The sequence below is a fragment of the Aplidium turbinatum genome, chromosome 7 (assembly GCF_918807975.1).
Source record: "Aplidium turbinatum chromosome 7, kaAplTurb1.1, whole genome shotgun sequence".
Lineage (NCBI taxonomy): Eukaryota > Metazoa > Chordata > Ascidiacea > Aplousobranchia > Polyclinidae > Aplidium > Aplidium turbinatum.
Window position 1 is genome coordinate 8,704,209 of NC_137478.1, and position 25,291 is coordinate 8,729,499.

The window sequence follows — 25,291 nt, forward strand, 5'->3', positions numbered from 1 at the left end:
CATCCGATGATGAAATCGATGTTTCAGTCCCAGTGTCTGAAGAGCTATCGTCAGTCAGACTTCCAGAACAGTGTGGAGTTTCCTCACCCAGAGGGTTTGAGCTTGTGATTATGTGCTTTGCCTTTCTTTCATCAGCTTTCTTTTTAGCAGAAGCAAGTGTCACATCTTTGGAACCAAGACTTCCATATCTTTCGTCACCATTAAGGCGATGCATATTCACCAAGTATTGATAGTCTGCTTGAAATCTTTCTTTAGCTTTAGGATCAGTTGTGGTTGATAGAGATAGTTTCAAGTATTCTTCGTATGCCTTGGTAACCACTTGAAAAGTCTTTTTACTGTCTTTAAGAAACTTTTTTTGCTTCTTGTGAGTGGCAGGAGTTAGTTTTCTAGTTTTATTCGTTATCTTATTGTAAACTTGGGTTAGTTGCTTCCAAGTTTTATCGAGGTCTAGTATTTGCAACACAAGTTTATGTTCCGATTTACACTTGTACCCAGCCTTTATCCACCAATTTTGAATTTCTTTCACTGTTCCTTTTGCTGCATCTGTGAGAGAAGACTGCCTGGAAGTTAGTTCTTGTTGTTTTTGGTGCCTTGAACAAAAGTTAAACAGATCATCTTCAACAGTTGGAGGCAATCTTCCTTGATATGAAAAATCGTCATCACAAGGATACAAAGATCTTCTAAAGGGCTACAAACACGTTTCACGTCTAGTTTGCATTTTATGATAATACCGGTAACTTAACTTTTATCACAATGATACCACAGAAATCTGAAAATGGCATAATATTAAAAAGTATAGTTTTAGATTTTGCTGAAAGTTGAAAGTGCCATTTTTACAAAAAAAACTGCCAGATTTTACAAATTTGGCAGAGAATTTTCCAAATTGGCAACCCTGATCTAAGTTACAAAAATAAGACAATTTTATGTCAAATAAATTGGTGAAAACAATACAAAATAAAGGGAGTGTGTGGATGCTCCACTGGGATGGCAAGACACTAAGGAAAAAGACGAAAGAGTGAAAAAAAAAGAAGCCAGTTTGCAGTGGTAGGCTACTGAATGTTTTAAATAAAGAGACTGGGAGTGGTCATTTGAAAAAAATATTAAGATTTAAGTGGTAAACCAAAGTGCAAAACAATAAAACTTGTCTGTGATAAAACAAAAGTTGCTTGTATTTTAAATTTTGTGTTATTGGTGATGTATATTACACTAAAAGTTGACCATTACACGTTTAGGGGTGCCGCATTTGGTCAAAAATGTGTTTTTTACAATTTTTTTATAAACTAAATGTTTTAGACCCCAAAATCCTCTGGAAGTTAGATAGGAAACCATGCATTCTGCTTCTTTAAAGCCAAGTTTGAGCATTCTAGGCCTACCGGTTGCTGAGATACAGCCAGATTGGCCAATTTTGACTCGGCGGTGGGTACCGGCCCAGTGCTAGGGCGTCAAATGTAGACCAATCTCAACCAAACTTGGCAAGGTGTCATTTTGGACCACAATGCAGAGGTCTAAACAAGAAAAAGTTTAAAAATCAAAATTTAGTTTTTTTTGGGTCACCCTACTCTCCATATCATCATCATCATTTTCAGCCTGTGAGAGCCCACTGCAGAGCGTAAGCCTTCCCCTTTTCATGCCAATTTACATGATTATGTGCTAGTTGGTACCAATTGGTTGTATTGCATTGTTTGTCAATGTCGTCCCTCCATCTTACTTTTGGTTTTCCTTTCTTTCTTTTGGTTTCTCGTGGTGTCCATGTTGTTAATTTTTTAGTCCATCTATTGTCCTGATATCTTGCTATATGACCTGCCCAGGACCATTTTAGTTTCTTGATTGTGCTCAATATATCTCTTAATTTCGTTTGATTTCTGATCCATTCGGCAGTCTCTCCATATAGGCAATCATAATTGATAATAAGATATTGTAAAATGTAAACCAAGTAATTTGTGTAGTAGTACAAAAACTATTCGACAAGTAATGTGCAACCTAAGGGCGCTTGTCGTTTGGTTGAAAAGCTTTTGCCAGGCCAAGACCACCCAGGCAGCAAAAATGCACAATCCCACATCGCCCCCACACTGCTAAAGGTCCAAAAAACCCTTGCAACCCCCAGCAAGCCGGCACCACCAGTCCGTGACCCAACTTCCACCCCTCGCTGCAACAAACCAACCAAGCTCAAACAATGCCACGGCAGAACAAGCAGGCCCAAAACGAAAGCAATGGGACCACGAATCCTCACCAAACCGATCAAAACGGTCCTGCCGCGCCCAATACGACAACCCCACCGCAAAGAAAGGAGCGCCCCTCCCGGCCACCAGCACAAGGCCGAGCACCCACCAGCACAGCGAGCAGCCGCGACCCGCCAACCACAACGGTGCAGCTTCCACACTAGCCATTTCAATTCTTGTCGATGTCAATTCTTGCTACAAAATGGCTGCCGAGAAACATATAGTTGATTGGATGGTCTAAATGGCTAGAGTGGAAGCCACACCGCTATGGCCAGCGAACCGCAACAGCCCGCCGCACCAGTGAGCGCCCCGCGCCGACAGCCGGGAAGAACACTCCCCCCACAACGAGGCCGCCATCCCAGGCGCAACAAGGCCACTTATTGACCAGCCCAGCGAGGACTCGCAGTCCACCGCTCCCACTCACTCCGCCACGACATTGCCCAAGCTTGGCGAGTCCACCACAACGAAAGGTGGAAACCAAATCACAAACCGACAGAACCAGACCACCAAAAACAACCAAGTTACACGGGTCCCCCAAACGTCCAGCAACGCTAGAACGATGCAAAATTACACATTTCCACCACCTGGGCAGTCCTGGCCTGGTTTTATCCTCTGATAAGAGTAAAAGAGAAACACAAATGATAAATATTGGAGAAATTGAGTCTCCTTCACAACTTAAGAATAGAACAACGCAAAACTGCTGAAACAAAACGTTTTGTTTGAGTGAAAGAATCACTGTAAGCAGACAATGCCAAAAGGTGCGCGCATGAAGTCATGGGAGTGTGAGGACGTGAGGTATCAAAAATTTGAATAGGTTTTTATTTTTCTACATCAATGTAACGTTAGTTACAACTTTAAAAAATCTATATCTGTGCTTCTGCAGAAAATCCCCAGCAAACGCCTTTTTTTTACATGTTTAGTATCGGCCACAGTATCGGCCAACTTTTGCCGATACCGATGCCGATACCGATACTCAAAAAATGGCCGATATCACCGATACCGATGCCGATACCGATATATCGGTACATCTCTAATTTAGACTACCGCTCTCCGAATGCTAGTTGAGGCTGATGCGGTTGTTCAAAGAAGCCGTTCTTTGATCGGTATTTCCACGCGCTCGCGCTACTTTTGATTAGGAAGCTTTGATAATGAATCGGAAAGAATCGGAAGTTTTTTCTGATGCCGATTCTCCAAAAATTGCCGATACCTGCCGATTCCGATGCCGATTAATCGGCACATCCTTAGTCTAAGTAATAAACGACACGAGGTTAAATCTATAGGGGCTCAAAATTGCGAAAAAATGTTTTTGCTGTATCTCAAAAACTAGAGCCAATTTGAAAGAAACAAGTGCCTTTTCGGAATTAGTGGCCTCGAAATACCCTAAAATGACTCTAACATGTCGTGCCTTTAAAAAAAAATTTTTTTTGTTGGCTTGTGTTATGATTGTCATTCAATAAAAAAGCTTATTCATTTACCTTTTGGATACTTCATCACTGAACATTGGTTTCCAGGTGGATTCTGATTTTTCTTCACTAACTTCTTTTCGACCATTCACCCAGAACCGAACAAACCTATAATTCTTTTGCTGAACTTCAAGCTAGCAATAAAAATGTTGGGATGCTGTTTTAGGGATGTTCAAAGCAAAATCAGATCATTTCAAGGCAAAACTTTTCACCTTGGTTTCATTTCAAAACTAAAGCAATACTAAAACAAAATAGATTTGTTACTAGGTATTCAGGCTATAACTGTTTCTATATGTGAGCTTCACTTATCATTTCTACAAAATCAGCTAGGATGGAACAAGAAACCCAAAAAAAACAGGTTACTGTAAATTGCATATCCACACTTCAACTGTTTTTGAGACTTATTAATGTTCAATGAATAATTATATATAATATGCACAGATCTAATGTTACAAGACATATATAGGTGGGTCTGCTACTATTCGGCGAGTCCGATTCGGCGAGTCCGATTCGACTAGTCCGATTCGGCGAGTTCCCTATTCGGCGAGAGCCTTTTTCGGCGAGTGCCCTATTCGGCGAGTTTTTGAAATTTTTGAAAGGAAATTATCGGGTACCGTAGCCTAATTATAATTGCCGTTTTTACATAGTTTTAACGTCGCTAAACGTTGAAATTGTGCAGAAAGGAATAAAAATAAAATGTTTGAACTATTAAATTAAAATTCGTCATGTCAGTTCAGTTGTTTTTATTTCTGACCATCATATGAAAAACAATACACGTCAACATAGCAAAGGTGTAAAAAAGGTAGAAGCGACAAAACGCGAACGTTAAAACGTGCTTGTGACCGGAGTAAGTTATTGAGTTGAAAGAAACATACGCGCCGACTTCAGGGGGGGCCGGCGCCCCCCGTAAATTTATGGTTGAGGGGCAACAAAAATGGTGATGACAAGTGGTGTTTCAAAGATAAAACACTTCGCGAAGGAGATTTAGATAATTTAAACGGACTTAAAAAATGCGGAAAGCAAGAAAAGCCTACGTTGCTCTTGCCCGCAAAACAGCAGCTCGCATGGCTATCTCATACGGTATGGAAATTTCAAAGTAGATGGTAGAGTACTGCTGGAATAGTCACGTAACTATTCACTGCAATATTAAGTAAACCAGCTAAATTAGACGGCTTGACGCGCTATTTTCAACGAGATCTTCCCTCTGTGAGATCAATTATGATTCAACAGAACGCATTGTTTTTGCAATGTGTGAGAATTAAATCGAAAACCGATAAAAGAAAAGGTGTTTAATGGTCTTGGTCGCAGATATTGCCTGCATTAACGACGTCTCTTACCGCTATTATCACCTAGCTAACCTGACATCATTGTTTTATGCGGCCGCTAAGGTTTGACATCGACTTTAACGATCATGGAATGTTACGTAATAATAAGAACGATTATATCCTACACGCAAAAATAAAAAAATGATCTCTTTCTGTTTTGTCTCGTGAGCTTTGCATATTGCTCAACAAGTGCACAAAGTTTAGAATTGACAAGAAATCATTGAATTTGAAAATTAAGTTTGAATCACTGCAAATAAACGTATTCAAAACTTTCACTTAAGCCGACGCGATTTCACAATCCGTAATCTACGTCGACAATGATTTTTAGTGCGTTCATTTTGAAAATTGCTGAGCTGGAGACAACAGCTTGTCCCGTGTTAGTTGAACTTGTCTTTTTGAGGTGAAAATCACTTGCGAACATCTCGATCTTTACTCGAGTATAGCCTACTGTATTCAATAAAAGACTATAAAGACTTTCGATAAAAAACAGAAGAGAAAACACTTCGCCGTTGTCAACGCTTTGAAAGTAAGTAATTAGCGAAACGAGGTTAATAAAACTGATACCGGGTTTTCACTCTGCTTGAGATCATGATTTTTTGCGTTTTATTTCGATAACTTCACTGTCTTGATCGTTGTTGTTCACTCGCACGAAAAGGACATGAATCGGCTTGTTTTCCAACAGTTCCAATTATGAGCTAACAATATCAAAATTTTTATGACTAGGCGTACTGCGTGCGTAAAACTAATCCTTTCAAGCAGCGGTTCTAATAAATTCGGTTTGCGACCTATTTGTTAATATAAACACGACACTAAGCTTAATCAAAGACTATTTTAACCGAGTAAATAGCGCTATGGTTATGACGTTATCACCTTTCTCGCCCCCCAAGGTTTTTTGAAAAGTCGGCGCCTATGGAAAGAAATTTGGCACGGTCGCAACACCTTCAGAAAAATTTAAGATATGAAGGGAAAATAAAACAAAGAAAATGTTACAAAAAAATAAATAAATAAATCATGTTTATGTCTGTAAGTTAGCACTTTTGAATAGTTAAAATGATTAGTTTGGATCAACAAATGTGTGGCCTACAGCTTGGATTTAAAAGAAATTATCGGGTACCGTAGCCCAGTTATCCCAACCAGCAAAAATTTCCGTTTTTACATCGTTTTAACGTCGCTAACTGTTGAAATCGTGTAGAAAAGAGAACTTTGCTGACTAGGATACGTTGAAGCTGAGAAACATTCACAGAAGCCCTTCGAATTGTTCCAAGAACCCATTTAGCATAACATTTTATTTGTACATTGATTCAACGTCTGAATACATTATCTTAAAAATGCAACGTATCGTAGGGCTTCTGTGAATGTTTTTCAGTTTCAACGTATCCTAGTCAGCAAAGTTCTCTTTTCTACAGGATTTCAACGTTTAGCGACGTTAAAACGATAGGCCACACATTTGGTTAGCCTTTTCATTCTGTTACTACAATGGGTTCTCATTTGTTGATCCAAACTAATCATTTTAACTATTCAAAAGTACTAACTTATACACATAAGCATGATTTTTTTTGTAACATTTTCTTTGTTTTATTTTCCCTTCATATCTTAAATTTTTCTGAAGGTGTTGCGACCGTGCCAAATTTCTTTCAACTCAATAATTATGATACTTCGGTCACAAGCACGTTTTAACGTTCGCGTTTTGTCGCTTCTACCTTTTTCTACACCTTTGCTATGTCGACGTGTATTGTTTTTGATATGATGGTCAAAAATAAAAACAACTGAACTGACATGACGAATTTTAATTTAATAGTTCAAACATTTTATTTTTATTCCTTTCTGCACGATTTCAACGTTTAGCGACGTTAAAACTATGTAAAAACGGCAGTTGTAATTAGGCTAGGCATACGCGCCGACTTCCGGGGGGGCCGGGGGGCCGGCGCCCCCCGTAAATTTATGGTTGAGGGGCAACAAAAATGGTGATTACAAGTGGTGTTTTAAAGTTAAAACACTTCGCGAAAGAGATTTAGATAATTTAAACGGACTTAAAGAATGCCGAAAGCAAGAAAAGCCTGCGTTGCTCTTGCCCGCAAAACAGCAGCTGATCGCATGGCTTTCTCACACGGTATGGAAATTAAAAGCAGATGGTAGAGTAACTTACGCTGCTGGAATAGTCACGTAACTATTCACGGCAATATTCAGTAAACCAGCTAAATTAGACGCGCTATTTTCAACGAGGTCTTTCCGCTGTGAGACAATTATGATTCAACAGAACGCATTGTTTTCTTCGCAATGTGTGAGAATTAAATCGAAAACCGATAAAAAGAAAAGGTGTTTAATGGTCTTGGTCGCAGATATTGCCTGCATTAACGACGTCTCTTACCGCTATTATCACCTAGCCAACCTGACATTGTTTTATGCGGCCGCTAAGGTTTGACATCGACTTTAACGATCATGGAATGTTACGTAATAATAAGAACGATTATATCCTACACGCAAAAATAAAAAAATGATTTCTTAAAACAGCTCTTTCTGTTTTGTTTCGTGAGCTTTGCATATAGCTCAACAAGTGCATAAAGTTTAGAATTGACAAAAAATCATTGAATTTGAAAATTAAGTTTGAATCACTGCAAATAAACGTATTCAAAACTTTTACTTAGGCCAACGCGATTTCACAATCCGTAATCTACGTCGACAATGATTTTTAGTGCGTTCATTTTGAAAACTGCCGAGCTGGAGACAACAGCATGTCCTGTGTTAGTTGAACTTGCCTTTTTGAGGTGAAAATCACTTGCGAACATCTAGACCTTTACTCGAATATATATCCTACTGCCCTACTGTATTCAATAAAAGACTACAAAGACTTTTGATAAAAAACAGAAGAGAAAACACTTCGCCGTTGTTAACACTTTGAAAGTAAGTAATTAGCGAAACGAAGTTAATAAAACTGATAGCGGGTTTCCACTCTGCTTGAGATCATGATTTTTTGCGTTTTATTTCGATAACTTCACTGTCTTGATCGTTGTTGTTCACTCGCACGAAAAGGAAATGAATCGGCTTGTTTTCCAACAGTTCCAATTATGAGCTAACAATATCAACATTTTTACGACTATACGTAAAACTAATCCTTTCAAGCAGCGGTTCTAATAAACTCGGTTTGCGACCTATTTGTCAATATAAACAAGACACTAAGCTTAATCAAAGACTATTTTAATTGAGTAAAATAGCGTTACGGTTATGACGTCATCACCTTTCTCGCCCTAAGGTTTTATGAAAAGTCGGCGCCTATGAGGCTAGGGTACCCGATAATTTCCTTTTAAAAATTTCAAAAACTCGCCGAATAGGGCACTCGCCGAAAAAGGCTCTCGCCGAATAGGGAACTCGCCGAATCGGACTAGTCGAATCGGACTCGTCGAATCGGACTCGCCGAAACGGGCCATTCCGTATATAGGTACTGTATGAATTCAACATCACATATCATGACATAAACAAAAGTGCATGGTGACATGCTGATGTGTGCATGTGAATTGTGGATAGGTCGACTGACCAAACATTATGATCACCGCTTACCTTGTAACCTGTGCTATGTGTGAATGTGATATATATATATATATACATATATAGCACATAATATGAACTACACACCAATTGTAAACTGACAGCTCATAAAAAATGTATGATTAGCACATATTAAACATTTATATATATATACAATATTATTCGTTGACACTATCAATACAACTTTCTCTTACTTCAATATTTTCATATTTATGATTATCCATCAAACAGCTCTTGACAATATCCTGTGGAACCTCTTCATAACCAGCGGACTTCAACACATAAGCAAAATGAGTGAGAAATGATAGTTCGTCCAAGTTTTGATGTTTGTTCTCATTTTTGTCCATGACTTCACTATCCTCTGTGGTGTATCTTTCACCTCTATCAGGATCAATGGAGCGGAATTTGTACATTAGAGTTTTAGCTTCTTTATGGTGACGCAGCAACATAAAACTCTCCAGGAGATGTGCAGACGTTATGAATTTGCTTGCCCATGTCTCAGCACAAGGACCTACGTAAAAAAAAGGAATCTAGTTGAAAAATCACACATAAACTAGCAAGACTACTGTGCAACTGTCTGCATCATAACTTTTACTACTGAGTGGTCATCATTGTAAGCTTTCGTAAGCAAGAGCTCACCCTTTTCCTTCTGGTTCATTTGGTCGATATAAGGATGGTCCGCAGGCCTCGAAATTCGTTTTTAATGACGACGGACAGATGTGTCCGGTCTGAGCAGCTATCTCGGCTGACAAATTAAGTCTCACGGCGGACACACCAGTTTTAGCGTCGATCATCATGCTTAATCACTTTATCTTGTTAACTCTTCACTATTTGAAAACTATAGCTACGGTTTAGAAGGCTTTTTAAAATTTCAGCGAAGTCACTCTGAAAGGCTTTCGTCAGACCAATGACGTGCGCTTGAAGAGTCAAAGCGCCGTGTAGCTGCTTAATGCGTCACATAACTAAATAACTTCCACCGAACGAGGTCGTGTGGCTTCTTGCGTCACAATGCTCTGGGCACGAATCAGAAAACTTCTACACTAACGCTACAATTTTCTGCTGTGCAAAGTTTCACTAGGCTTTTTTTTAGGTTTTATTTTTGCGTGTCATGTGAGCAAAAGTGAATTTTCCCTGGGTCTTTTCTTTCTTACTGTAATACGAAAACTTAACAAATTTTGTAACTAACCTTGCCTTATCAATATTACTCGGAGATCAAAGCCAGACATTGTGACGTAAGACTTGAACTAAGTTGTGCATGATTAGTGTAGAAGTACTGGTACTGGTACTCCCACCGCTTCTTAGCGAAGAATTCACCCTTGTTGCGCTGATTCATTATCATTAATTGTTGAAGCAACATAAAAATCAAAAGTTTTTCTGCTTGAATGGAGGGCTGGCTGGAGGCTAATGGATACAGTATTCACATTTTCTAGATGCGCGCTAGAATGCGTGTGAAATTATATTCTTGCAACAATTGTTCGACTTGTTTGTGCTACGCAATGACGATTTGTATCACTAGTTCCTGTTTTATTTCTCGGCGGACAAATATGACCGATCTAATTGGTACTTCTCGCGGATATCACATGCGGTGATGGCGGGCATGTCCGCCGTGAATTTCGAGGCCTGGTCCGATTTATCTTCACCACTTACCAGACTCTCCACTCAGTGGAAAGTGGAGGGTCTGGTCTCTGGGGAGTGGTGAAGAACATAGCAATTTCAAAAATATAATATTTCTTTAGTTTACTAAAACATGATTTCTTAGGAAAAATCCTGCAAGTCACTGAAACTGATGTTGTAATGGAATCAAGACATTCTGTAGCGACTGACTTGTCGCGAGGCAACTGATCACAATCGACCTGTCGTGAGTCTTCCAAAATACGTTAAAATGTCCAAGCATAGTATAGTACAGAAAAGTTGGAAGTAAGACTACACACATATTCGAATGAGTAAAATAATGTAGAGCATACCGCACTTAAGGCATGTGACAAAAGGTGGTTAGGATCACTTGCAATAATTTTGAGAATATCATACTGCTGTCTCCAAAAATAGATTTACAGCTTTTTTAAGTTCAAGTTAAATTTTTTAAGATGTAGCTGTTAGCTGTAAATAAAGTATAAAAACTTGTAACCTGATTGATTATCATGTTGATGAGAAGCTCCATATGCTTTACAAAGTTCCTGGACAAGCTCTGCTCTTCTCAAAGAAATTAAATCCGGCTTTGCAGAAAAAGTTGTTGCAACAGATTTTGTTGCATAGTAAGACAACTTTCGTAGTTGCTGCACATTCAACAACATACTTTATAAAAAACTGTGAACACCAAAAAAGCTTAACTTTTTTAACACTAGGAACGTACTCATCTTTAACCTGAAGGAAAAATAAAAGGTGAGGGTAATTTAAACATTGTTTATAATATTGTTGGATCAACCAGCACACAGTTAGCATGATGTCTTGGGCGGATGCAACCTAGTTCGTACCTTGAAAAGATTGAGAGAAAAAATTAAAAAATACCGAAGTCGCTGATTGCAGTTTCGGCAAACAAACAAAAACTCTTAGGATCCTTACCGGAAATTTTAAAATGTTTGCAGAAACTCGGATCAACCCTAACCCTTTTAAAATGTTTGCGGAAACTGCAATCAGCGACTTCGGCAAACTCTTAGGATCACTACTGGAAATTTTAAATGGTTTGCGGAAATTGCGGAAAAACGGTTCTATTTTTTCTCTCGATCTTTTCAGTTTGTTTGTTTGCGGAAACTCCGATCAGCGACTTCGGCTTTGTTATATTTTTTTCACTTGATCTTTTCAGTTTGTTTGTTTGCGGAAACTCTGATCAGTTTGCGAAAACTCCTTCGGCTACTTTTAATTTTTCTTCTCGGTCTTTTCCTAACCCTAACCCTTTTAAAAGGTTTGCTAAAACTTTGATCAGTGACTTTGGCAAACTCTTAGGATCATTACCGGAAATTTTAAAATGTTTGCGGAAAAACAAAAACTCTGATCAGCGACTTCGGCTTTGTGCTATTTTTTTGTCTCGATCTTTTCTGGGGGGGAAATTTTAAAATGTTTGCGGAAACTGCGATCAGCTACTTCGGTTTTTTTAAAAATTTTTCTCTTGGTCTTTTCAGGGTACGAACTAGGTTGAACCTGTCTTGGGCAATGGGCAAAAATGTGCTCAGTTGTCAGTAAACAGCTTTTATGAAGAACTGTGCAATAACTGGTGATCACTCCATAAAACAAACGCAATAACCATTGTAGCAATCAGATAGTGTTTTGATCTGAAACAGTTCTGCAAAGTAGGTCTGTGTTAATTTCAAGTCTTGTAAATCAGGAGTGTCAAACTAGCAACCAGAGGATCAATTCCTCTTAAAAAAAACTTACTTGTGATGTCATGAAAAACGGATGCAACCTAGTTCGTACCTTGAACAGTTCGTACCCTAAAAAGATCAAGAGAAAACATAAAAAAAAGCCGAAGTTGCTGATCGCAGTTTCCGCAAACAAACAAAAACTCTTAGGATCATTACCGGAAATTTTAAAATGTTTGCGGAAACTCTGATCAACCCTAACCCTTTTAAAATGTTTGCTGAAACTGCGATCAGCGACTTTGGCAAACTCTAAGGATCATTACTGGAAATTTTAAAATGTTTGCGGAAACTGCGGAAAAACGGTTCAATTTTCTCTCTTGATCTTTTCAGTTTGTTTGTTCGCAGAAACTCCGATCAGCGACTTCGGCTATTTTTAATTTCTTCTTCTCGATCTTTTCCTAACCCTTTTCAAAGGTTTGCTGAAACTGCGATCAGCGACTTCGGCAAACTCTTAGGATCATTACCAGAAAATTTAAAATGTTTGCGGAAAAACGGAAACTCCAATCAGCGACTTCGGCTTTGTTTTATTTTTTTCTATCAATCTTTTCAGTTTGTTTGCGGAAACTGCGTTTTTCTCTTGATTTTTTCGGGGGAAAAATTTTTAAATGTTTGCGGAAACTGCGATCAGCGACTTCAGCTTTTTCAAATTTTTTCTCTCGATTATTTCAGGGTATAAACTGTTCAGGGTACGAAGTAGGTTGCACCCATGAAAGACTCAGAAAGGTAAAAATTGCAGGAAACCGGCTCAGTGTGACCATGCAAATTCAGAAAAAAAAGCAAATAAAAATAAAGATATACAGTAGGCCTAATTAAATGCAACATAAGTTGACCAAGACAAGAATGATGACACATTTAGTTACCAGTAGTTTAACAGTTTTAGTGGAAATACCATCGAATCCAGGAACTGTTTTTGTTTTTATGCCATTGATGCGATCAGATATTTTTCTTTCCTTAATATCTTCAAAAGCAAAGGATTGCTCAGAATCTGGCGACGTTGGCCGGATGGCAATGGCAAGGTAGCCGCATCAACTGTGAATTCTCCTTTACAGTTTTGTCAGTTAAATACTTTCCACTTTTAAAACCTTGCAAAACAAGGAAAACTGCATTGCAACAGAAAAGTACCGTCACAATAGCAAAACAATAGTCAACACATTCAAAGAAAAAATTGCTAACTTCAAGGATCTGGAAACTGATTTTCTTTTTTAGTTCAACCCTGACCCTGTTGATGAAGAAGTGCCACAAAAATATTAAACAGAATTAATCAAACTAAGTGGTAGTATTGTTAAAGCTAAAAATTTAAATTTATTGCAACTAAACTTAATGATGAAGTGAATGCAGTGAAAACATGGCTTAAGGCCCATAAGTGCCTAAATCCAACTTATTACGGTAGTACGGTACCGTACTTCTTCTTAAAAAAAAGGCTGATAACAACCTATATAAATTTCATGATTTCCACTTAAAATAGCTTATATTCAAACCGACAGGATTTAATTCCAAATAATTTGCACAAGAATAACCCAAACCGTAAAATAAAACGCCAGCCAAGGTCAAAAGAAAGCCAAATTTGGTAAGAAAACCGGCAACCTGAAAACTGGCAATTTTTTGGCCTACGTTATCATCAATATGTTTTTTTTTTTTTTTGTGCGTATGCTGTTGTTGAAGCGCGGGAACGTTTCAATTATTATTTTTCTCTTGTAAGCTTATTTTAAATGGCAAAATCGTAATTTCCGTAGGGTGGCAATTGACTAGTAGACCGTATGGTCGTCTCGTTGTCTCCCTGTCGGTATGGGAACTTGTGTAACTTTTGTACTGTGTATATTGCATATTTCAAAGATGTACCTATGTTCCTGTTACTGACAAATAAAACATTGATTGATTGATTGAACCTGGCAACTTTGCAGTTGCAGATTGCAATGCAAAGCAGTGTTGCCAACCACACTTAATGAATGGGTACCAATTTTTTTCTAAATGGGTACCAAATTGATAAACAGAGTACCAAATTTTTTTTTCACCTTTAAAAATAGCAAAACTTTTATCAACTTTATTAGCGCAGAACAAAATTATGATCATTATCAAATTATGATCTTTTTTTGTGCAATTTGCTTTTATCGTGTCAAACCACGTTAGATCGATGTGGATTGACGAGAAAGTTACAAACTTTACAGTACCGGTATCTGAAATCTTTTTATCTTTGTTATTTACCAGGCTAGACTCAGGTGGGCTGCACGACCAAGTGAATTCAACTTCCCATGTTTCAAATGCTATTTTTATGATAGCATTTGGTTGCTTTTGCCATATAGCCTACCATGCAGCAAATCAAATTAGAAGTAACACTGCAATGGTCGCAGAGTCACCCATTGGTGCACAGAAATAAGCAGTTTAATACAATTAGACTATTAATCGTTAATATAGCAGGTCTAGCCAATGTTTTCTGAAAAAGGCTATTACTGCAACTACGTTAAAATTATTTCTGTTTTAAGCTATAGTTGGCTACACTATTTATTTAGATACTGGCGCAGTAGGTCTACAAATTAGTGGTGTACCCAGTGATGGGCATTATCGGCGATAATTTATCGGCGATAATTATCGGCGATAAATTTTTATCGCTTATCGTTATTGCTCAATTATTTTTTCAGTTATCGTTTATCGTTATCGCCAAAGGCAATATTTGATTATCGACGATAATTAATCGCCGATAAATTTTATTTCGGATCAACACACGTGGAAAGACCATGAAAAGTAATATTTTGACTAGCCACCAAGTTAATGAAACTAAAATTAAAACCGTTCTTCGTCAGTGCCTGAAGTGTGTGCACAGGTCATTGTCAGGGGAGAGGTCACCCCCCCTGCAGCGACGGCCCTGACAACACAATAATTTTTAGAGTTGCAAATTGCAATGCAATGAAATGCATGCAACAAGTCTCTTGTTGTTTTGCTGCAAGCGGCAATCGCGAGTGAATTTTACAATTAAAATGTAAGCGCACAGGCGGTACACATTCCTTTGAAGCGAAGCGAAAGAAATTGGCAAGTGGTTTGTGAAAGTGTCGCAATACGAGGCCGCTTTTACATCGGAAACATGGTCTTTCGCGCCACCTCACGATCAACTATTTTATTCTTGTGTTTTCTTGTTTCGTTGGAAGTATTAGTTTTTAGTAATTGTCGTAAAAAAATAAAATCTCTCGTCAAAACATGAAATTTATTGTTTTAAGCGCATTAAATCTTTAGATGAGTAGATTAACTAAAATTGCAAGAACTTGCCTTGAGACGTGCGGTTACGTCACAAACTCTGTTTAAAAGACAAAATTCACACACAATAACAACACAAGATCGGTTATTTATAGACTATAAGATCGATTTTTCTAGCTTGGCGATTTAACTTTAATCCAAAAATAATAACCAAATGCGTAAGTGCCTTTTAACTTAAAAAGTTAACCCATTTGTGCCGAAAGTGAAAGTACTTAAAAAAATTTTCGGAAAATTTAAATATTGCATAGCCGAATTATGACCTAAAAAACATATCACAATTATTTTTTTCCTAATTGTGTTTGTACTTTTTGAGAAAAAAGCCGTCCTATATACTGTATATAAGACGCAAGGCAAATCCGTTATCACATTTCACAAGTTTCTTGTGCGTAATGCTTAAGCGTTATCTACGTTTTACTTATCGCTCAAAGTGATAAATGGGAAATGTCTTGTTCATGTCTTGTCATGTCATTATTGTCATCAAGCATTTTATTGAAATAAAAGTTTATAAAATATGAAGATGAAAATTAGCAAAGTAACACAACAGGCGCATCGAATTGCGTGGTAAAATTATGCTAAATACAGTATAACCTTTCTCATTTACCTATGCGACATAGCCTACCTCAATGAAATATTTTTATTCTCAATAATACAGTGCCTATGCTATATTGTAATTCTTATCTTAACAACTCAGCGTTCTGCTATTGCTTTAATGATGGTGTTCACAAAGAAAACAAAAAAAAATATCTGAAATTATCAGTAAATTACGATAATTATGTTATTGTTCTTAAGCAAACACGACTAATTTGACAAGCTTGATGGATTTCACAGTATGCACATTTTTACTACCAATAACGCTTAAGATTACTGATAAATTTTCAAGCATTTTGCGTTTTTTGGAATTTTTTCAATTATTGCTGACTTTGCTGTAAACAGCCCTTTAAGCAGAAACCAAAATACAAAGTTTGGAATTTTTTATGGTATTTTCATTTGATTTAATTATTTTGCCTACTGCACGTAAGCGGCAGTGTAACTCAATTGATAAAAGCATCCAACTGGTATCTGAAGGTATAATTGTAAGCACGGCGGTTACCTCAGTGGTTTGATTCTGGATCAAGAGGTTGAAGATTCGATACCTACTGCCGCTGTTACGATTCTATTCATGCATAACTTACAAAAAGTTTTGTCCCTTTACAGTAGCTTATATTATGTTCGATTTTTCGTCATGTTGATGAAAACAGTTCGTGCTGCATGGGATGGGGCAGTGCTAATCAAGAAAAAAAAAAAATTATCGTTATCGGACATTATCGGCGATAATTTATCGTTTATCGTTATCGCTTAACTTTTTTTTGATTTATCGTTTATCGTTATCGCTTTAGGCATTTTTCGTTTATCGATTATCGTTATCGCTTAACTGAAAAATGAGTTATCGCGCCCAACACTGGGTGTACCGATACTCAAATATCGATGTTACCGTATCGGTTCAAAACAGTCAGTTTTAAAGTTTGCAACTGCCATGGCCCAAGTTTTAAACATGTAGGCATACCGTACAGTTTATTTAAAATCATAGATTATAATTAATCAGAACAAATGTGTGATGTGACAAAAATGTGATAAATAAATAAACTGATGGATTGATTGAACAAAGAAAATTAGGCTACTTTAAAGTTCAGTTCTTTCAGCCGGCTTTCTTTTATTCAGCTGAATCTAACTTCACCTGCAGTTCATTAGATATTTATCTGCTGCAAAGCTCTTCTTCAGCGGAAACCTTCAACCGTCACAGCCAATCCAGTCACCTACTTCAACAGGCTACCAACACGTCAATAGGTACCCCTTTCACCTTCTCCACAGCAAAAACCTTTCACTCTTACCAACTTCAGTATTAACATGTAGGCCTACCTTCTTTTCAGCAAATTCGTGCTTCCCTGCAAACTTCGCTGTCAAATTACCAACTTCGCTGTCAAATTACCCGTTAAAACCCTCAAATTACCCGTCATTACCAACTTCGCTGTCAAATTACCAACTTCGCTGTCAAATTACCCGTTAAAACCCTCATCTGGCAGCTATTTTTTACAAAAAATTTTTTTTACGAGACAAAATAAAAACACGTCCGCCCTTACCATTACCAGGCAATACCAAAGGCAAAATAAAGACCAAAGACAAACAAAAGACCCAATGTCAACCTAGCGCTTTGCTCATTGTCAGGTAGTCAAACTTTTCCGATATTGAAAAAAAGTACAATACGAATAATAAAAACTAAAAATTACAAATAGTACCAAATTTTTGCAGAGGACTAAATCATTTTTTAGGGTACCAATGCAACCAAAATAGTACCAAATCATTTTTTAGGGTACCAATGCAACCAAAATAGTACCAATTTTTTAACTTTTTGGTACTCCAGAGTACCAAACGGCAACACTGATGCAAAGTTGCCAGGTAAGGTTGCCAGGTGCCAGGTAGATTGCCAACAGTAGAGTTGCCAGAGGTAAATATAAAAAAGAGCCCAAGCTTATGCAAAAAGTAGACCAAAAGTAGCCCAATTTTATGGGGGTTCTAAAATGGAGCCCAAAATGGAGCCCAAGCAAAAAGATAGGCTATTACACAAAATTCTTTCAGAGCGATTCATCATCAGTCCCAAATTATAAGTGTTTTTCCAGTTTTTCACATCTTTCAGACAGATTGGCAACCATGCATTCACTCAACTGTTTGGTAAAATAACTACAAACAAATACCTCAATAGAAAAAATGGTTTAATTGCTTTTCGTGCTGAGCTAACGCATCAAGAATGTTCCCCTCAAGACCATCAACAGTTTTGATAACCTACCAAGGTTGATCAACATAGCAACTATCCAGTGTTGTATGTTGACGTCGTCAATTTGACGGCGTTAATTTTTGTTGACGCTGAGGCTAGCCCCGTCAGTTTATTTTTTAGTTGACGGAAGTGATAGCGTTGTCAAATATTTTGCCGATTTTAAGCGTCACGCGCTATGCGTCATTTTTTGTTTTAATGGAAAATCTTGTTTCACAATGAGAGTTTCACAATGTATTCTGGCCAGCGCGACTCATTTGAATTACCCGCTTTCGCGTTGGTTGGAATGGTTACCTGGAATACAAGCGGAAGAAGTTCGCCAGGTTGTGATCACTCATATCGTGAGCAGTATCGAGAACGAGGGATCAGCAAGAGAAAGCGAAAAATCAATGAATGTCATCGCGGAGGTTGAAGATAGTTCATTTCAAGAGCTCTATGTCCCTGAAAAGAGAGATGCTGGTGCAGTGGACCTAGTTAAAAGACTTAGGCTATATATGCTAAGCCATCACAGTACGTTTGGAACAGTGTTACCTTTCCGAGTAAACGTTTTCAAGGCTTGTTTTTGAAATACAACACACCAATACCATCCAGCGCTGCTGTGGAACGCATTTTTTCACTTGGAAAAGACATTAGTCGTCCCAAACGCAGCAGATTGTCAGACAAACGTTTTGAAATGCTTGTGTTTCTACAAGGAAATAACTAATAGGCTAAGCAGCTAATTACAATACAGTCTCAAAACATAAAACCTGCTCTTTATTTATAGCTATTGTCAGTGACGTTCGGTGGCTTAAACCGTTGGGAAAGCAACTTGGAAATATGCTGCAGCAAGGTAGTAGGCACGAAGGGCGTAACCGTCGGGCGAAGCCCGAAGGCGTGTTGCCAAAGGCAACACTTCCAGCGGGGGGTCTGGGGGGCCTCCGCCAGAAAATTTTGAAAAACACTTCCAATTTGGGGCGCTCTGAGAGCATTTCCAAAACAAATCAAAAATAAAAATCTGTCAAATTGTGCTTCGCCTATGTCGTGATCATACATCCATTTAATGTTTAGAAGTCATGAACAATCTTAATTTTAACGTTGCAGGACCAAAATCCTGTGTTAGACATGGAATAATAGTTGTCTAAATGTTTAATTTGTCATGAATGTTCATTCTCAGATATTCAGTTAAGCCTACACTACAGAAACTAACACTTAGGCCTAAACATTACAACCGCAAGCAATTTGTACAGAAAGCTGGATAAGTTTGCCTTTTGCGTATAGAAGCTTAACAAACTATATATTGCATCCGCACCTGAACGTTCATTGGCGAAGTAACGTTATATCAACGCTGTAAAAAGGGCAAAGGCATGACTATGAAAGCTAGTACAGTAGGCTAAAGTACATGGCAAGGAGACATCAAAAAACAGCAACAAGCTTATTGGCATTATGATGTTGTGCGTGTACCGTGACGAGATACCATTCTGACGAGTTGGTCTAGTCGCTCTAGCGAATGTACGCATTGACGTCACTGAGAAAGCACAACTAACCTACCATAACCATAACACATCTGATTGGCTAAGCAGCTGGTGACGTTTTGCAAAACGGGTGAGGATTGGTTAAAACGAAGGCGTTTTTTGACATTTTTGAATCTGGGAAAGCAAGTTTGATAGTTGCTTACCTGGAGCCTCAGTGATTGTTTCTGACAGAAGCGTTTGCGTCAATTGGCATTTATAGGCAAGACATGCGGTTTGGTGAGGACTTAGACTACTCACAAGCGTTACGAGTAATTCTAGTCACGAATACAGTAATTTTCAAGTTAAAATAGACGTGATAAAAATAATAAGAAGTTAAACCTAGAATTCAGTCATTATATTTTGCATAGTTTTTGCTAAACATGATACAATTTTTACATAAAAAGTTGTATTGTATTTAAAAAAAAGTAGCTCAATTGGGCGCCAGCCAAAAAAGCGCGCCCAATGCAAATTTTTGGCGCCTGGACAAATCAAAAGTAGCCCAATAATTGGGCGTAAAAGCACCCAATCTGGCAATCCTAGCAAACAGTTGCAAAGTGACAGAAGAGATAACGTCGCCAGATGAAAAAAAAGGTTTGCCAAATGAGCACATGTTAATTTTAAATAATTTAGGCTACCCTATTTGTACAGTTTTGGTTTAATAAGCAGATTTTTTCTGTGCGGTTGCATTGCAGAGTAGGCTACGCAGTTGACAACACTATACTGCTGTTAGAGTTGAGAATATAGGGGAGCCGAAGTTTTTCCGATTTTCAGAAATGGAGTGAATTTGGAGTTTCATTTTTTACAAAGTTTCAGTTCAGTTTCGATGGAGTGGATTCGGAGTTATGTTCAGCAACTTTGCATTTTAGTGGAATGAAATAAATCGCGTATAGTTCTGTTTGTAAAATAAGCAAACAAAAACTTTCAGCAAAATTTTGTCCTAACAAGATTGTAGGCTATATAATTGGGCGCCACTAAAACATTTTATCATCATCATCATCATCAGCCATTCCTGAATAAGGTGTCGGCTACCGTTAGTCTCCACAATGATCGATTGTCCATAGTTCTTATTAGGTTTACAAAATCTTGGTTTTTCCATGTTGAAAGATTTTGGAAAATTTCTAAACAGGGACGCTCCCGGTGCCTCTGACCAGGAAACCCCATCACTGCCGAATGTTCAACACCGCGTTTGCGGTAGACATGCCGATAAATGCCATTTTCTTTTTTTGATAGTTGTGATGAAGACGCCAGGGGTACACCCAAAGCGTCTCCACACTTCTTCGTTAGTGATCTTATCCATCCAGTTAATTTTTATTATTCTCCGTATAAACCAAATTCCAGTGGGCCTACAGTTGATCTTCTTTTCTATCTGCAAGCATAGCCAATATTCTGTCTTTTTGAATGCTTCAAAAGCCTTCGAGAAAGTCAATCATCATTTATTGTTTAAAACGCTTAGGGAAAGTGTGGGACCTATATGAAACACTTTTTTTGAAATGGTCATAACTTTTGTATTTTAACTTCAAACAACCTAAATTTTGGATTATATTATGCTGATGGGTGGTTTTAATTTATGATAAAGCGAAATAAAAATATGTTGATTGGTTAGCTTGTTACGAGAAAAAACAGAAATTATGCGAAATGTTCCATTGATCCCACCCCTATGGGACTAATGGAACACTCGATGGGACCTATGAAACGCTATTGCATTAGAGCTAAAAGCACTGCTCATTGTCAAGCAAAATCTAGATTTTTAACAAAGCACCACGGAAAACGTTCAACACCAATCGAAAAAAACGAATACAGAAAAATAACAAAAAATGAAACCCACAAAATAAAGTCACGTGGTAAAGTTGTTAGGCTACTAAAAATATTAAAAACCTAAAAACTCTACCCCTCCAAATTTAAACTTTCTTACTGAAGTGCAGGCGTTTCCAAGATATCACCTTTCAAAGTGAATTCCTTATTCCGAAGTTTGCAGTAGAAACACTATGCAACGAACATTATGTATTGAACAGTGTTGCCACTAACAAATTTTGGGTAATAGGGTTCACATTGAACAGTAACATTTCGGCAACGACTGCATGCAGAGCTTATTTAAAACCGCAGTGTCTCTTTCTTAGTTTTTTTACCATTTAAATGACAAATCCAGCCAGAATAATGATAGCGACCCTTACCTATGGAACACCTATGTGAAACAGTGTTCCATAGGTCCCACATAGCTATGATGTTTAGATAACTGGTTGTAAGTTTGAAATGATGCACTTCACTGTGCTGCATTCTTGTCTATATACTGTTTAAATAAATGGTTTCATCGGAGATTCTGCGCAAAGAGTCCTGCTTGCCCTAAACTCCTGAAGAATTTTTACAAAGTTAGACCTCAAAGGTACATTTTCAAGCTCAAAAACATAAAAAGCGTTTGCGTCTTTCAAAACAGCCCTTTCCAGAATTTTCGAAGTTGATTTCTGCTTACATGTCAAAACGGTGTTTCCAAATATAAATATTTTTTTAAATCCACTTTTGGTTTGGGAGCAAATCTGGTGTTCCATAGGTCCCAGCGTTCCATAGGTCCCACACATCCCCTATAACGCGTAACGTGCCGTAAGCTATGCTGTTGAACATGAAATTACCTTCAATTCAAAAAGTCATTTGGTATGTTATTCTCTCCAAAAAACTTTTATCTTTCTCCTGCTCCTCTGCAACATCTAGGCAGAGGTGGGCAGTAGCGCGCTACTTTTTTGGTAAAAGTAGCGGTAGCGGCGCTACTTTTTAGTTGGAGTAGCGGCTGCAGAAGCGGCGCTATTCTTTTCTAAAGTAGCGGTAGCGGGAGACTTTTTTCAGTCGCACTCCGGCTATAAGTCGCACTCCGGCTATAAATCTTTTAATTTAAATTGAAAAAATGCTTGTTTTTTGGTAACACTGGAGTGGTCAGGCAACTAGTGATGCAAGCCGCGTAGGCTACGCGGCCGCTTTTGACTTTTTCGCCGCGTGCCGCGCCGCGTAGAAGGTTGAAATGACAAAGCCGCGCCGCTTGCCGCGTAAACTTTCAAGAAATTAAACTTTCGTAAACGTAAACTTTCAACTTTTCAAGAAAATCAGTTATGAAACTTCAAATTTTAATTGGAAACACGGATCACTTTTTTTCCTTCTGAAACCTTAAGCTGGAAAGCTATGCAAATTGCCAATGTCTTGCAGTTGACAGGGTTTCGGGGCTGGCTTGTCTGGGAAGCTGTACGAATGTTTTTGGTTAATAGCCTAGCTGATTAGCTCAGTTACCAGGTTATAGGCCTAGCGCAACTACCGCATTAGTTACTATAACAGTTAGCCCAGTGAGTTCAGGCTATAAGTTTTACTCTTGTGTGTGTAGTTCATATAGCCACTGACATTAAAATTGCATTATTGCTTACAAAAAGTGTTTAAAAGTCCTGATACTGGATCCAGGAACATTCCATTTGTCTTAGTTTGTATTATGTCTTAGAACTTAATGGTCACAACGGTGAACCATTCCTCTTCGTGGGAAAATTGTAACATAAGATTTCCGGATCCGTTCGTCTGTATGCAATGACCGAAAAGAAACACTCTTCTGAAAACGTCTATTTAAGAATTGTATTTCTGTAAAATTAGCCTCAAGGCTGTCGAAATTGGAACGCAACACCGTACGCCACTAAAACTTGTCACTACACTACAAATTACTGAGATAAAGACGGAAATTTCGTCCAACTTTCAAGCAACAATTTTAAGAATGACGAGAATAGATTGCAATATTTCAAACGCACGTAAGCAGTTTCTGTGACGTAATAGTGATATGCATTATGGAGCTATTCAAGCACTTGTTCAAGTTTGGCTTACACCTGTTCAAGTTTGGCTTACACCTGTCTCGTAATTCAAGATTTAACGATGATGTAATGTTATGCTGCAGCTGCAATGTTTTACAGGTCTTGCAAACGATGGTGTAATCTGCTCATTTTTTAGAAATATTCCATTACGTAATACGCTAAGATTCAGTAGACCTGAAAGGTTTTATATGACGTTTGATTTGGTGAACAATTGTCTGGAACGCTTAGATGCATTGCTGATAAGAGAATATGATCTGGTTAGCCTAGCCAATTACTGCACAACTGTACTGGTACCGTAGGTTACCAGTTATATGCCATGGGTGCTTTTTGCTACAATTGACTTTCTAAAAAATAACGCGTTAAAATATTTTTTAAAAATTTTGTAATTTGCGGTGCGGTGCAGTGTCAAAGTTCCAGATAAATTGCGGTGTGCGGTGCGGTGCGCGGATAGATGAGTCAGTTGCCGTGCGGTGTGGGGATAAAAATTTTGGGTTTGCTGCATCTCTACAAGCAACTGTATAATCGGTTTGGTTGCAAAGTTTCGGTGTTTTCTAGCTGACGTCAACTTCTTCGGCGAATATCTCCGTGTGATGAAGCCTATCTGCCAGGCTTTAGACATTCTCCAGGGCGAGTCCAAGGCGTATTACGGAGTCTTTCTTCCAACTATTACAACTTGCGCGAAGAAGTTGACCGAGATCAGTGATCTTGTGAGGCTGTGAGGAGTTGAAAGTGAAAGTCCTTGAAGGAGTGAAGAAACGATTCAACAAGTGCTTCAACGACATGAAATGCGTTATGGCATCATGTCTTCATCCCTCCTTCAAGACGTCGTGGCTACAATTTCTGCACTACGTTTCCACGGATGATGCTGACGCATTGCGAGAAAAAGTCAAGACAGATGTAGGCTAATTCGACTGTTGCGGGAGACATCAAGCCAGGTTGATACCGAGAAGAGTGACACCAACACCAGTCACGACTCCAAGGATAATATTTTTGGTGTGTTGGCGCCATCCCGTGAAACATCGGTGCAGAAGTAAGCAGCAATTGTGGACGCCTTTTTTTCGTACTCGAGCAAGTACTTAAGCTTTTCGAATACCGAGTTAAAACATCTGTTCATTAACTACAACACCCCCATTCTTTCCAATGCTGCGGTGGAGAGACTTTTCTCTGTTGGAAAAGATGTGCTTATAACATACCAGTCAAAGCGGGCTGGACTTAGTGACTTTCATTTTGAAATGCTCGCATTTTTGAAAGATGCGTAACAACAAATTTCCTTTAAGATGTGTTTTTATAACGACGTTAAAATGACAGCGTAAACGAATGATAACATTCGTTTTCAAGGTCGTTTTTGCGTCACAAGGGATTTGAGTGTTTCCTAGTGTCATTTTAGACAAAAGTAGCGGAAAAAGTAGCGGTAGCGCGCGCTACTTTGGTCCGAGTAGTGGTGGCGGGTAACGCACTACTTTTGTAAATTGGTAGCGGGTAGCGGTAGCGCGCGCTATTTTGGCCCAAGTAGCGGTAGCGGGTAGCGCGCTACTTTAAAAGTAACGGATGCCCACCTCTACATCTAGGTAAATCTGAAGTTGTGTGCACAGACACTGAAGTTGTGTGCACAGACACTGAAGTTGTGTGCACTTTAAAATACCTGGGTGTATTTATTGAGAGTTCTCTCTCTGATGAAAATGATATCTCAAGGTACGCTCTCAGTAGGCCTACTGTGCTGCAAACAGTGCAAAATTTCATTTTTCTAAACGCTTACCCGCTGTAAAAAACATTGCATTTCGTTCTTATTGTAGCATAGGCCTATGTTGTTTTACGCATCCCAGTTGTGGAACAAGTTTAGATCTTCTAGTATAAAACGATTACGTGTTGCTTACAATGATTCTCTCAGAATATTGCACAATTTGCCTCGTTATGTCAGTGCCTGTGAATATCAAGCAAGGAATAATATAACAACGTTTGATGCTTTATTGAGGAAAAATATGTTTTCGTTTATTTATCGTTGAATAACTTACACTC

The 25,291-nt window shown here is 38.3% G+C and overlaps 1 protein-coding gene across 1 annotated transcript in view; it reads right to left on the bottom strand.

Moving 5' to 3' along the window:
* The window catches only part of LOC145773722 (transmembrane protein 143-like), a 42,949-nt gene that overhangs the window by 11,198 nt on the left and 6,460 nt on the right, over positions 1 to 25,291 (bottom strand). The window contains exons 2-4 of the mRNA XM_082584857.1: positions 10,676 to 10,823; positions 8,745 to 9,061; positions 3,695 to 3,816 (exon numbers count right to left, since the gene is read on the bottom strand). Of these exons, the coding sequence (XP_082440983.1) occupies positions 3,695 to 3,816; positions 8,745 to 9,061; positions 10,676 to 10,823 (587 nt within the window). The remainder of the gene's footprint in view (positions 1 to 3,694; positions 3,817 to 8,744; positions 9,062 to 10,675; positions 10,824 to 25,291) is intronic.